This window comes from Lolium rigidum, chromosome 5, assembly GCF_022539505.1.
Source record: "Lolium rigidum isolate FL_2022 chromosome 5, APGP_CSIRO_Lrig_0.1, whole genome shotgun sequence".
Taxonomy (NCBI): domain Eukaryota; kingdom Viridiplantae; phylum Streptophyta; class Magnoliopsida; order Poales; family Poaceae; genus Lolium; species Lolium rigidum.
In genome coordinates this window covers 214643440-214656191 of record NC_061512.1, presented here as the reverse complement: position 1 = coordinate 214656191, position 12752 = coordinate 214643440, and the positions used below count along the sequence as shown (strand labels likewise).

The following is a 12752-nucleotide window of genomic DNA, read 5'->3' as shown; positions in this document are numbered from 1 at the left end:
CGCTAAATTTTATGGAGCATCCATAGAAGGAAGCAATCTCTGGGTGGCCACCTTGATAATTAAAAGTACAATAATAGATTGTATATTGTAATGCAACACGGTGGCTTTCAATTATCCGGGTGTATCCAAATATGAGAGGAAACTAGACAATTGTGCAATTTAATTGTTCATAAATGATATAAAACAGGTGTAGTCGTGAACAGGGCCATTTCCAATGGTCAGAGTAATCATGCACTAAAGCATTGACAGTGCGACTCTTGGGCAGCAAAAATGATAGAATTTTTAAATCACATAGCACATAAAGGAGACAGAGGGGAGAAGAAGAATCACACCTATACCGTGCAGCCAGGACAGAGATGAAGCCGGAAGTAGGTGAAGCCGAGGGCCATCCAGGACTAACGCGAGACGAGAGAGACGAAGCCAGAAGTAGGTGAAGCCGGAAGTGGCATCAGACAACACAAGCATAACAATAATTAAAACTAGTACGTGATATAAAAAAAGTCGTTCCTGGCCATCCTTAATGTTTTCCATCAGCACACAGAGACGAGAGAGGTCAAAGGTTTATGCCTCCAGAGTATGTTTCACGAACAAAGACCCATACCTAGGTTAATTCCGATGATAATAGCCTTCCTTGCTGCCATAATCTCAGCTTGGAGTGCACCCTGAATATTGTCAAAGTCCTCCCAAAACGTTGAACAAAGCTTCTCCATCTTGATTCCCAAAGACATGCCCCCGTCCACCAGATTTGTTGACTCCATGAAAAGAGGCAGCAATGTTGATCTTTACAACACAAAATAGGGTGCTAATCAACTTGATGAACATAAAAAATACCAGAAAGAACCCTACAGATATAAAATTATGGGAAACTTAAAATAACATAGCACAATAGGTGCTCCTTACCATGACAAATTCAATTCCATGTGGCTCGGGTAATTTAACTATCTTGCTTTATCCCTTCCGAATGTATGGGTACTGGTATGACGAATCAGTTTTGATGATGCCTTCTAACACCTGAAATAGCACATCAATAGCTGATTACTTACTTGGGAGGCAAACCCGCAAAAAACAAAGTTACCTACGAGACACACATGTAGAGAGAGGATGAAAGAAGGATATCAGAGAGGAGCATTTCGCCAACTCTATTATCACAACAAAGAAAGGCTTGGTTACACACTCCGGCCAATTCATCGCAAATAACATTAGAGTACTAAACAGACCAGACACAAGTCAAAAGATATATGGATACTAGCTACAATTTTCATTACACTACACTGCATGACAGGGCAAAAACAACAACAAATCGATCTCTCAGCAGCATACAACAAGGAAGATAACCGATACGTAAATGTGTTTGTTGGAATTAATTAAGAGCATCAAGTGTAATGGCTCAATAGATTCAACATAACTCAAAAAATTATATGAGTTATCAATGATCTAGTGACAAAGGTAGATCAAGTCATTACAGACCATGGTTTAGAAAAGCATTGCGAAGTGTATGCTTAGGCGTAAAACTAAGCGCATCGCTGGGGCAGGGGTAATTTGCACGCCTCCCAGCTGTCAGTATGGGCGGCGGAGAGGCCCGAGCACTAGGGCGTGTAGAGTGGTGTCAACGCTAGCGTGGGCGGCACTGTGGTCGCCACCAGCCGACGAGCTGCTCCTGCTCAGTCTGCTTGCCGCAAAATGTAAATAGGGCTTAATCAAACAATGTAATGTGCACCCGTGGATCACACCAGAACAGCCAACGTTTTCACACAGTAGCTACACACTTGGAATATAAAAATTATATCTTGACTGAAACTGATCATATTTGAGTGCAAATGCATCTCTGCATACATGATCGCATGAACCATTGGCACTTATATGTACACAGCAAGCCAATGAAAAAAGCACATTAATTATGCGCAAAGCAAGCTAGAAGACAACAAGTTTATCTGCAAACACTTAAGTATACAAATATACAATTTGAGAAGATACCTAGATAAATAACATAGTATCATGCCCCTAAACATATAAGCAGTACACCATGGACAATTATCAAAACACAAAAACACACCGAAGATTATCCGAGTAAATGAAAACTAACTTAAAGCTAGCACCCCAATAATATGTAGAGTTGTAACTAAACTGAACAATATAATTCAGTTACTATACAATGTTTCTCTGATATTTCTAAAGACTAGTCAATTTTAATTAAAATTGAATGAGACATGGTTCTCTGAATGCACATGTCCTTGTTAAATGTGAACACCAAAAGTGTATGAGAGTGCAGCATTCTTCAACAACATCTGTTATCCATCTCCCAAATTTCTTGAAGACGAACTCATATTATGGACTCCAGAGTGGCTCCACTTAACCCACAGAGATAAACCAATAAAACTTGTCACCAAGTATCCGACTGAAATGCTGGAAAATTATGAACAATATCACCAACGTTCTACACTGCAGCAAGGGGCAATTCACCTGGTTTCAGGCTGAACTCGTGGCGCTTGTAGACGGTCCAGGCCCCGAGGACGCCAACGTCCGTCAAGTTCCCAGGGTCATGGTTAGTTGGCCGGCTACATCGGCTTCGTCATGGTCCAGCCAACGTGCCACGGCGCTCCCTGGTTGATATGCAGTACATGTGGAGCAAATGAATTTCCACGAGAACACCCCCTGCGATCAAAACAGGAATTCAGGGCCACACAATGAACACGCAAAAAGGGCACTAATATATTGAAGAGACAATTTTTTGAGAGATGAATTCAGCGATACGACAAACTTGCAGTTATATACAAGCACCAATAACACATCGCGGCCTAAAATCTCGCGTTTTTAGGCCTGGACAGGGAGAGGGGTTCGCAATCGGGGATCTTACAGCGGACATGGGTGAGCTTGACATCGGAGCCATGGATGAGGGCCTCCATCTCCGGCGCCGGATTGAGCCTCGCCCACTGCTTCGTGTCCATGTCAGGGAGTCCATCCCAAGCCAGGGAGGCCAGATCGCGCGTGGTGGTCGGAGAAGAGGAGGATGCCGGCACGCGGCTGGTCGGCCAGAAGCAGGTCGTCGTCGTTGTTGACGTCGGAGGCGAGCAGCAGGTGGGCCTACTTGTCGTTGTTGACGTGCCGCCTAGGATGTTGGGGATGATGGCCAGAAGCCGAGCGACGGCGGTCTGGTTCGTCGTCGACGCCGGCCGGCCGGCCGGCCCGGCAGGGGATATGTCTAGGGTTTGCGACTGAGGGCGGCTGCAGGGAGAAGGAGGCGGCAGCTCGTGAGGAAGGGATCGACGATGGAGGCGGGGCATGGGTGGCCGGCGAGCAGCAAGGATGGGGCTCCGGTGAGCAGCGAGGCTGAATTGGGCGGCGGCAGCTCGTGAGGAACGAATTTAAGCAATGGCAAATTTGGTAGTTGAGCGATATATACGTGCCCAAACTTTGGCATTTGGCATTTTGGTTTGGCTTTGATTGACATACTAACTAATCACCGAGATTTCCTGCCCGGCCGTGATATGCACCATTTATATCAATCGAATCCTATCACGCTCCTAAAACTAAGCACGATCCCAGGCACAAACATCGCCATCACTCGGCCCAAATTTAGTACTCCTCCGTCTTTAGATCATCTTCTATTTAACGAGTATAAGTAGGCGATTAATTCGTTCCTAAATATTAGCGAGAGGGCTCTAATGCCAAATTTTGGCGGACTGTGCGTGTGTACTCCTCGTCCGTGCTAATATTTCGGTTTGCCGCCACCTTGGCCGGATGATTGACATAACTAATCATCGATGTTTTGCCGGTTTCGTTGGGAAGCTATATATCAGTGGAGCTAGCTAGCATGCCTAGGGTTTATTTACCTCATCTCCATCTCTCCATCCCCCGATACCGATGCAATGTCACACATTGTTCCATTTTTGTTTTGTTTTTGCAAACGAGTAATGCGGCTATCTAACTGCGCCGCTCTTAATCGAGTCAGATCATCTAAAAAATGTACACCCTCAACTACATAAAGGATATCTTAGATTTGTCCGAATTTAGATATATATACACGGAAGCACACTCGTCATGGAAATGAGGTCAAACCACTACACCAAATCACCATGGTAGACTCCATAGCCATCAACCCTAGATCAATCTTTAAACCTCGTTGTGTACATCTATAAGACCGTCGAGTTCAACTTCTAAGTCTTGTACAATCTTATGATCCTACCAATAATAAAATCTTACAGAAAACTCTTCATCATTATCGTCGTGTCTTTGATTCGAATATGTTGCTCTGAGCCTCTTGCCGAAAACATAAACCCATCTCCGACCTCAAGATTGAGATTAACTTCGAATTGTGCAAAAAAATCCTTAATCAAATAGAGAGTCTAATATTAATTAAGTTTTATAATAATGTAGCGCAAATGAAATAATAGAGGGCATATATTTTTGAATAATAAATTTTATTTTAGTTAACTTTTGTATTAATGTGTCGCACATATAACAATTAATAGAGTGTAATTGTTGTAAGAACCAAATACTAATTTCGAATAGCTAGGTGGGGGTTTCATATGTGTAGGAAGTTCCCTCGCGGTCAATTCCACTACTATTCTACAGGAGTCATGCTTAGAGAAAACCTAGATATTCGTGGCCTTTGTAGTCACCATAATCATGCTTGTAGCATTTATAATTACCGTTGCCGCCACCATTGCCACCCCATATGACTATCTTCTTGCCACCGACACTTCTATTCCACCTCACTGACCCTAACCACCCTAACCACCACCACCACCCGACACACGGGATGCTAGTTAATCTCGGACCCATAGCATAAAATAAGGGCATGTGACGACACATGGAACGCTAGGTGACCTCAGATGCCAACGGATGGTTCTATCAGTTTCTACCGGGCATGGCATCTACAACACCGTCGACTACATCTTCAGCAATGCCGCCGCCGTCTTCCTAGATTGGACCGTCCAAAACCATCTTTGATGGCTAGCTAGAGAAACACCATGACAGTGCAGGGACACACCGACCCGATTCCGAACACGGGCACCACCATGCAGGGCAGCTCCATCGTGGTCGCACTGGAGCTCGCCAGCAACGCAACATTTGCCATGACCAACTACCTTGGACGGACATGGAAGCTATACTCGCGCATAGTGGTCATCGGTTGTGACGCTGCCAACTCCTACGGTGAGGGTGATGATGCTAGAGGCATGACATAGGTTGTTTCCCTAGTAGACATATATCTCGTGTGCTATGCGTGGGCGCGTTGCAACTGGTTGATGGCACACCGATCAATGATGCCCCCTTAGGGAGGCCGCATGCTAGACAATGCATGGCTAGCACATAAAATAATGATGCTCATAATCAAGAGATCACGCACAGATCCGTAGTGGTGTGGAAGGCGATGATCCATATTATTACTCGGTTTTATTAGCATTGTTTCCGAGGTGTCTATCGTGGGCCCCACGTAGTAACCAACGTCTAACCTTTTAATTTGTTAGTATATCAAGATTTTGCGTGTGGAGAAGGACCTTGTTGGTGGTTTAGTAATGGCAAATTCTGTTCACCCACATAAACGTATGTGGGGACTATGGCATGGACATCGTCGAATGAAGACGATCTAGGGAACACCACTTAATATGTTTTGGCCCCTACTTTCGCATGAGCCAGAGTACTACGCTTCTTTCTTTTGCAGGGGAACGAGATCACAACTTAGGGTATGATTGGTTGGTTGCATTGGCAGCTAATGATCCACCCGCTCTGCAGAGCGAGGACATTGTCCATAATGCATGTCGCAGAAACAAGTGAATAGACACTCTAGGTACATGCGATCTTGCGGCACGTATTATGGAGCGGAGGGAGTACTTTAGATATTATCACCACCAACATATTCACCTAGACCAGTTCCCACCTCATAGGTGTTGCCCCGAGTGGCGGAGCCAGCCAACTTGTACAGCACTGGGCAAAATATAAAGACATGAATCTAACTATCATTTTTTTGCCAATGAAAACCATGTACACAACTATCAAATTTGTTAGTTTTTTCCATTGAATTCCGTGATCGAGCCCGGGCAGCTGCCCCAGCTCGTCGGGGGTGGCTCCGCCACTAGTTGCCTCTTTTGCAGAGTCACATTACCATGTATATACATACATTATAAATTTATAATAGAGTGTAGTAATTGTAAGAACAAGATAATTTGGGATAGCCATGTGGCCCTCACGGTCAATCCGCTACTAATCTACAAGTGTCATGCGTAGAGAAAACCTAGACATCCTTGGCCTTTGTCGTCGCCACAATCATGCTTGTACCATTTATAATTACCGATGCTGTCACCATTTCCATCCGGCCTTACCCATTTGACTATCTTCTTGCCACCGACACTTCTATTCCACCTCACCGGCCCCACCCACCCCTAATTAACCGCCACCACCCCGACACATGGAATGGTAAGTGATCTCAGACCCCCTAGCATAAAATAAGGGTGTGGCACGACACATGGAATGTTAGGTGATCTCGAACGCCCGCGGATGGCTCTACCAATTTCTGATGATGGGCACATATAATAATTAATAGAGTGTAATTATTGTATGAACCAACTAAATATTTGGGATAGCCCCATGGGGTCCGTGTTGGAAGTTCCCTCACCGTCAATTCCGCTACTATTCTACAAGTGTCGTGCCTAGAGAAAACCTAGACATCATTGGCCTTTTTCGTCGCCACAATAATGCTTGTACCATTTATAAGTACCACTACCGCCACCATTACCATCTAGCCCGACCCATCCGACTATCTTCTTGCCACCGACACTACTAATCCCCCTCATCGGCCCCAACCACCCAACCTCCACATCACGACACATGTAATGCTAGGTTATCTCGGGCCCCTAGAATAAAATAATGGTGCGTGACCCCAACCACTGGGTATGGGAATTCGGCGGCACAATTGACTACGTTTTCAGCAACACCACCATCGTCTTCCCGAACTGCACCCTCCACATCCATCTCCAAATGGCTAGCTTGGGCAACATCATGACGGTGCAGGCACACACCGACTCAGTCTAGAACACGGGCACCACCATGCAGGGCTGCTCCATCGTGGTCGCACTAGAGCTCGCCAGCAACACGAACTTTGCCACGCCCAACTACCTCTGCCGGTCGTGGAAGCTATACTCGCGCACAGTGGTCACCGGTCCTGACTTTGCCAATTCCTCTAGTGAGGATGACGAAGTTGGAGGCATGACATAGGTTGACATAGTGCCCGTGTGTTATGTGTGGGCATGTTGCGGCTAGTTGATAGCACCTCCATCAATGAGTGGCAACACGTATCGATGGTGACCCTTTAGGGAGGTCGCCGACTAGGCAATGCATTTCTAGCACATAATCTAATGATCCTCTAAACGATGTGATCATGGAGAGATCCATAGTGGTGTCGTAGTCGGTGATCCATAGTATTACCAAATTTTATTATCACTGTTTCGTGATCGATGTGTCTATTGCGAGAAGGTAGCAGATCCACATCGGAGTTGTGGGCTTGTCCGCCGGGCACGGTGGGTTTGTCGTGCACCTAGTGTAGTAACCAACGTCAAGCCTAACAATCGTCTTGCCACCGACACTTCTATTCCACCTCACCGGCCCCAACCACCCTAACCACCACCAACTGACACATGGAATGCTAGGTGATCTCGGACCCCTAGCATAAAATAAGGGTGTGTGATGACAAATGGAATGCTAGGTGACCTCGGACATATGCGGATGGTTCTATCCGTTTCCACCGGGCATGCGACATCTACGACACTGTCGACTACATCTTAGGCAACACCTGTATCATCTTCTGGATTGCACCCTCCATAGAAAGCTCCAAATGGCTAGCTAGAGCAACACCGTGACGGTGTAGGGACACACCTAACTGATCTAGAACATGGTATCCCCGATGCAGGGCTGCTCCATTGTGGTCACGCTGGAGCTCGCTGGTAACACGACCTTTGCCGCGACCAACTACCTCGTCCGGTCGTGGAAGCTATACTCGCGCACGGTGGGCATCGGCCGTGATGCTGCAAACTCCTACAGTGAGGATGACGAACCTCGAGGCATGACATAGGTTGTTTCCCTAATAGACATAGAGTGTGTGTGCTATGTGTGGGTGTGTTGCGGTGGCAACATGTGTCGATGGTGACCCCTTACGGAGGTCGCAGGCTAGGCATTGCATGTCTAGCTCATAATCTAATGATCCTCAGATCACGCAGAGATCCATAGTGGTGTGGCAGGCGGTGATCCATAATATTACCAGGTTTTATTAGCACTAGGTCGTGTTCGAGGTGTCTATCGTGAGAAGATAGCAGATCCATAGCGAAGTTGTGGGCTTGTCCGCCGGGTGTGGTGGGTCTATCGTGCGCCCAATGTAGTAACGAACGTCTAACATGTTTACCAGTAGATCAAGAGTTTGCATGTGGAGAAGGGCTTTGTTAGTGGTTTAGCAATGTCAAATTATGTTCACCCACGCAACATATGTGTGGGGACGACGACATGGACAATGCTGAATGACGACGATACACCTATATCGATCAACATTCTAAGGAGCACCACTTAATACGCCGAATGCGTTTTTTTTTTCTAAAGTAAAATCCATGACACCCTCCAAAATCACGGAAATTAACCCCAGAAATCATTTGAGAGGTTATTCTATCTTCTTTCATATTTAAGTGAATTCTGACCAGATTTATACTAGATTTGGATTTTACCTGAAACTTGTCTAGAAAATCCAGGATAATTATATTTCCTTTTTTTTTGACATGGGATAATAATAATTGTACTACTTCCTAAATCAACGTAGAAGGCCCTAAAATTTTGTACCATGTATGGCTAGTACTACTACTTTAGCTTTCGGAAATGGGCGGGAAAGAGGTTAGCCGAAGTAGAATAATCGTGGGTGGGAGTCCATAATCAAATTGGGCCAAAGTTGTGCCCGTAGGCCTTGTTTGGGTCACACGTTCGGTAATCAACAACCCTAATCCCCATTCTCCACTCGCCAATCCGCCGCCACTCCTCCCTCGCCGGCCGCCGCCACTCCTCCCTCGCCCGCCGCCGCCCCGAGCCTCCTCCCTACGACCCCACTTCCTCCCGCAATAGATCGACCACCACCGCCCCAGCGTCGGCCACGAGAGAGGCGGCGCAGCCTGGACCATGGCGTCGCGGCCTGCCTGATCGCCGGCGTGCGCGTGCACCATTGCGCGCGGCTCCGTCGATCACCTTGTCCGATGCAGTTCTCCACGCTGGCGAGGTGTCTCCGGCCACCAGGACGCGTCGGCCGCCAAGTCTCCTCGGCCTATGTCCTCCACGCGCTGGAAGGAGGGAACGGCGCTGTTCGGTGGTCTCCCCCAAGCCCGCAATTCCGGCAGCAGCTGCACCTGCTTCCTCCGCCTGACCGCCTGTGATGTCCCCGACGGACGGCGTCTCGTCCGACTCCTCCGTCCAGTCCAGAGACTTGCTGCGGGAGACCTCCACATCGTGGAGGATCAAAGCTCGATTTTTTGTCTGTATATATGCCAGCCTAAGGGCTCTAGTTGAGTCCTCTGTAATTAGGATGCACACCTATGTTTAGCAGCATTAGGCCTGTTCAGTGTTGGGTAATTAAACCATGATGCACGAAAAAGAAGAAGTAGCTACATTAGTGTTTGGTAATTAAACCATGATGCACCAACAAGATAAAATAGCGACATGAACATTGTTGATGTTAATTTCCAGTGCCTTGCCCTGAGAAATATGAGCTCTATTTTTTGTATTATGGTGCTGATATCTTGCCTCATTTTAATTTCCAGGTTCTGGGAGTCTGCACGTGGCCAGGTGATGTCATTGCAAGGAACTGAAGGTAGGCGTCCATGGCATGAAGGAGCTTGCCCCAAGTCGCGAGCTGCGGAAGGCTGTCGTCCTCCATGCGCTGCAAGGAGGGCGTATCGGCGGAGGAGGAGGGGAATGGACCAGAGACTTGGTGCAGGATCAAAGGTCGATCCCCCCCCTCCTGTATGTCAGCTTAAGGGCTCCATTAGTGTCCTCTGTAATTAGGATGCACACCTCTGTTTAGCAGCATTAGGCATGTTTAGTGTTCGGTAATTAAACCAAGAATCCTAAAAGAAAACGTAGCTAAGTAGCAGCGGTGATGTTTATTTGTAGGAGAATGTATTTTGTATAAAAGTATTTCCATTATTTTTCAGTGCTTTGCTGTGAGAATATAAGCTCTGTTTTATTATGGTGCTGATATCTAGCCTCATTTTAATTTTGGGCTTCCTGGACGTCTGTGTGTGGCCAGTGATGCTATTGCAAGGAACTGAAGGAGGTGGGTTCAGAGGCGTCCACGGTGTGCAGCAGCTTGTCCAAGGCCCGCCGCGGCTACCTGGAGGATGCCGTTTCCGGAGATCATCGACATCAGCAACAAAGGTCAATTTTTTTCTCTTTGGTCGCCTATGGTTTTGGAAGTGATTATTTTGATTGTTGTTGAGGTATTGTGCCAATCGTTGGTGTGTGGTACAACATGTTGATATATTGTGTAAAACACTGAGCTTCATTTACTTGTTGCCGTACCTTTGTTCTGCCCGTTCATAATTCATTGCATATAGAAATAGAATTTTTAACCTGCTTTACTATTCAGCTAAATGAGTCTGTCTGCCCACTTATTGTATTTGTTGAAATGCAAATTAGCGCAATTGTTTCTTACATATAGCGCAGAAATTTGTAGAGGGCGAGAATCTCTGCATTTTTATGGTTAGCATTGAAACTTGATAAATTATTATGTTTCCGCAATTGTTGTTGCTCTGGCCATAACATTCAGTAGTGTACCCTTTCCTTTTTATTTTAAAATGGGATAAACACAACTACTCTTTCGTGATGCACATTGCAGAGCCATTGTGGTTCTGGGACCCAATGCGCTTTCAACAACTAACTAGCACATTTCTGGTAACTTCAATGTTTTGGTGCAACCCTTAAGCATCTTTGTGATAGTGATGTTGCTGTTATTTATGGTAGGAGGCATCTTATTTCACTCTGAACTTTCTTTTGACAGAAATGCCTGTTGGTGTTGCTTACTATCACGTGAATGCTATTAAGATTTCATACTTCTTCAATACTTCCCTCGACATATACGTAACTTCCTTTTCTTCCTGCCTTTTCAGATTGGTTGGCTATATCTTTCTTCGAGCCGCTGCCTGTTACTGATTTTGTTGGACAGCTTCAAAACACAGATATCCACTCGAGTTCACTCGCAGATGCTGAACGTGTCAAGGTATGCTTGGCTAATACTTTGTACTACTCATCATCATTCTATCCATCTGCTTTGATTAGAAAGAGCTGGTCTGTTTATTTAGCCAGTCATACCTTTATGTGAAAAGTGGTCCCCCCAGGCCCGCCATTCCGGCAGCTACTGTTCGCCGGACTCCTCCGCTGGTGATGTCCCCGATGGCCGGCATCTTCGCTGGATTCCGTGGACCAGAGACTTGGTGCAGGAGGCCTCCACGTCATGGAGGATCAAAGGTCGATTTTTTCCTGTATGCCATCTTAAGGGCTCTCCATAAGAGTCCTCTGTAATTAGGATGCACACCTATGTTTAGCAGCATTAGGCCTGTTCAGTGTTCGGTAATTAAACCAATATGCATGGAAAGAAAAGAGGTAAGCCGAAGTAGAATAAAATAGCTCGGTGTAAATAATATGTTCTTGCTAAAAGTCGTTCCATTTTTTGAGTTTAATCAAATGTGCTTGCATGTATGGATGGCAACTTGTTTCAGTCAATGAAAATTGTTGTGCGTTGGCAATTTGGCAGTAGATGTGTAGGAAATAGTATGTGTTCAATTATTTGCTTGATGTTTGATATGCACAGGCAGTGATGAAAATCATGCATAATTTTCAGGTTGAAAGCATGTCGGAGGAGGTTATGAAGGGCGAGAACAGGCGTCGGAGTGGAACCGGGAGGAGGAGGTGTGGTGGCGAACACCATCAGCGACATCCAAAAGTGCAATGTGGAGGCGCTCAGGTAGTTGCGAATGGACTAGTGTACTGAGTGCGATTGTTTTAGTGTACGGAGCTTCCGTTTGTTCTTGTAGATTTAATGATTGAATTGGTTCTGTATTGGTTGGACAATAGTTCAAATGGTACCCTAAATCTTATTTTCTTTTCATGTCCCCTAGTGTTGTTTTTTGTTCATTGACACCATGATGTTCTTCTTATTTGAAGATTTACATCTGATGCACGTTGTTCTGTCATACTTGAACTTTTGCTTAAACTATCATCCCCTTATTATTTTGTCGCATGGAAATGGTGTAGCATGATTCCAGTCTATGCCTAAGTTGTCGAATATTGGATGCTTAAGTTGTGTACATGTGCATTAGCGGCTGTTATTTTGGAGTCTATTATAAATATAAGCGTTTGCTTTTTGTTGAGCTGACCATGCTTTGATCTTACTCGAGGATAACTCGGAGGGCTAAACAATGAGAGCGGTGGCCTTGGTCTGACCCCATGTGTTTAGGCAAGATTCTGGTTCCTCTCTGTGATTTCTTACTCTTGTGCATGCAGTTGACCATGTAGCATCTCCACATGCCCATTGCTGTCCTGGAGTATCCAGTTCTGTGTCAACATAATTTATATGGTCTAGTAGTGTCACGGTTGTTGTTGTTGTTGCGGTTTGTATTCAAGTCGAAGGGGTTTTATTGAAGCGTGTGTTTCATTTTGTTGTTTTGCTACCAACAATCAATGAGATAAGTAGAGCCATTGCTAGGATTCGGTGAAGTTGAGGAAATTTTTGG

The 12752-nt window shown here is 45.7% G+C and overlaps 1 protein-coding gene and 1 long non-coding RNA gene across 6 annotated transcripts; one reads left to right on the top strand and one right to left on the bottom strand.

The window, feature by feature from the left end:
• Positions 1–766: 766 nt before the first annotated feature.
• Positions 767–2553, bottom strand: LOC124653901. Its single transcript, XR_006988090.1, has 3 exons — positions 2461–2553; positions 901–1011; positions 767–780 (listed from the first exon to the last, which is right to left on the bottom strand). It is a non-coding gene; the product is annotated as an uncharacterized LOC124653901 (long non-coding RNA).
• Positions 2554–9851: 7298 nt separating this feature from the next.
• On the top strand, positions 9852–12357 carry LOC124653907. Of its 5 annotated transcripts, XM_047192964.1 has the most exons (6): positions 9852–9966; positions 10244–10398; positions 11130–11239; positions 11346–11487; positions 11861–12046; positions 12227–12357. In XM_047192964.1, exons 1-5 carry the CDS (start codon positions 9897–9899, stop codon positions 12008–12010), a joined length of 627 nt encoding a protein of 208 aa, XP_047048920.1. In that variant the 5' UTR covers positions 9852–9896; the 3' UTR covers positions 12011–12046; positions 12227–12357. The 5 variants fall into 5 exon arrangements, with proteins under 5 accessions (XP_047048920.1, XP_047048923.1, XP_047048922.1 ...); XM_047192967.1 differs by lacking the exon at positions 12227–12357 and having other exon boundaries at positions 10271–10398; positions 11861–12127; XM_047192966.1 differs by lacking the exon at positions 12227–12357 and having other exon boundaries at positions 11358–11487; positions 11861–12127.
• Positions 12358–12752: the final 395 nt, after the last annotated feature.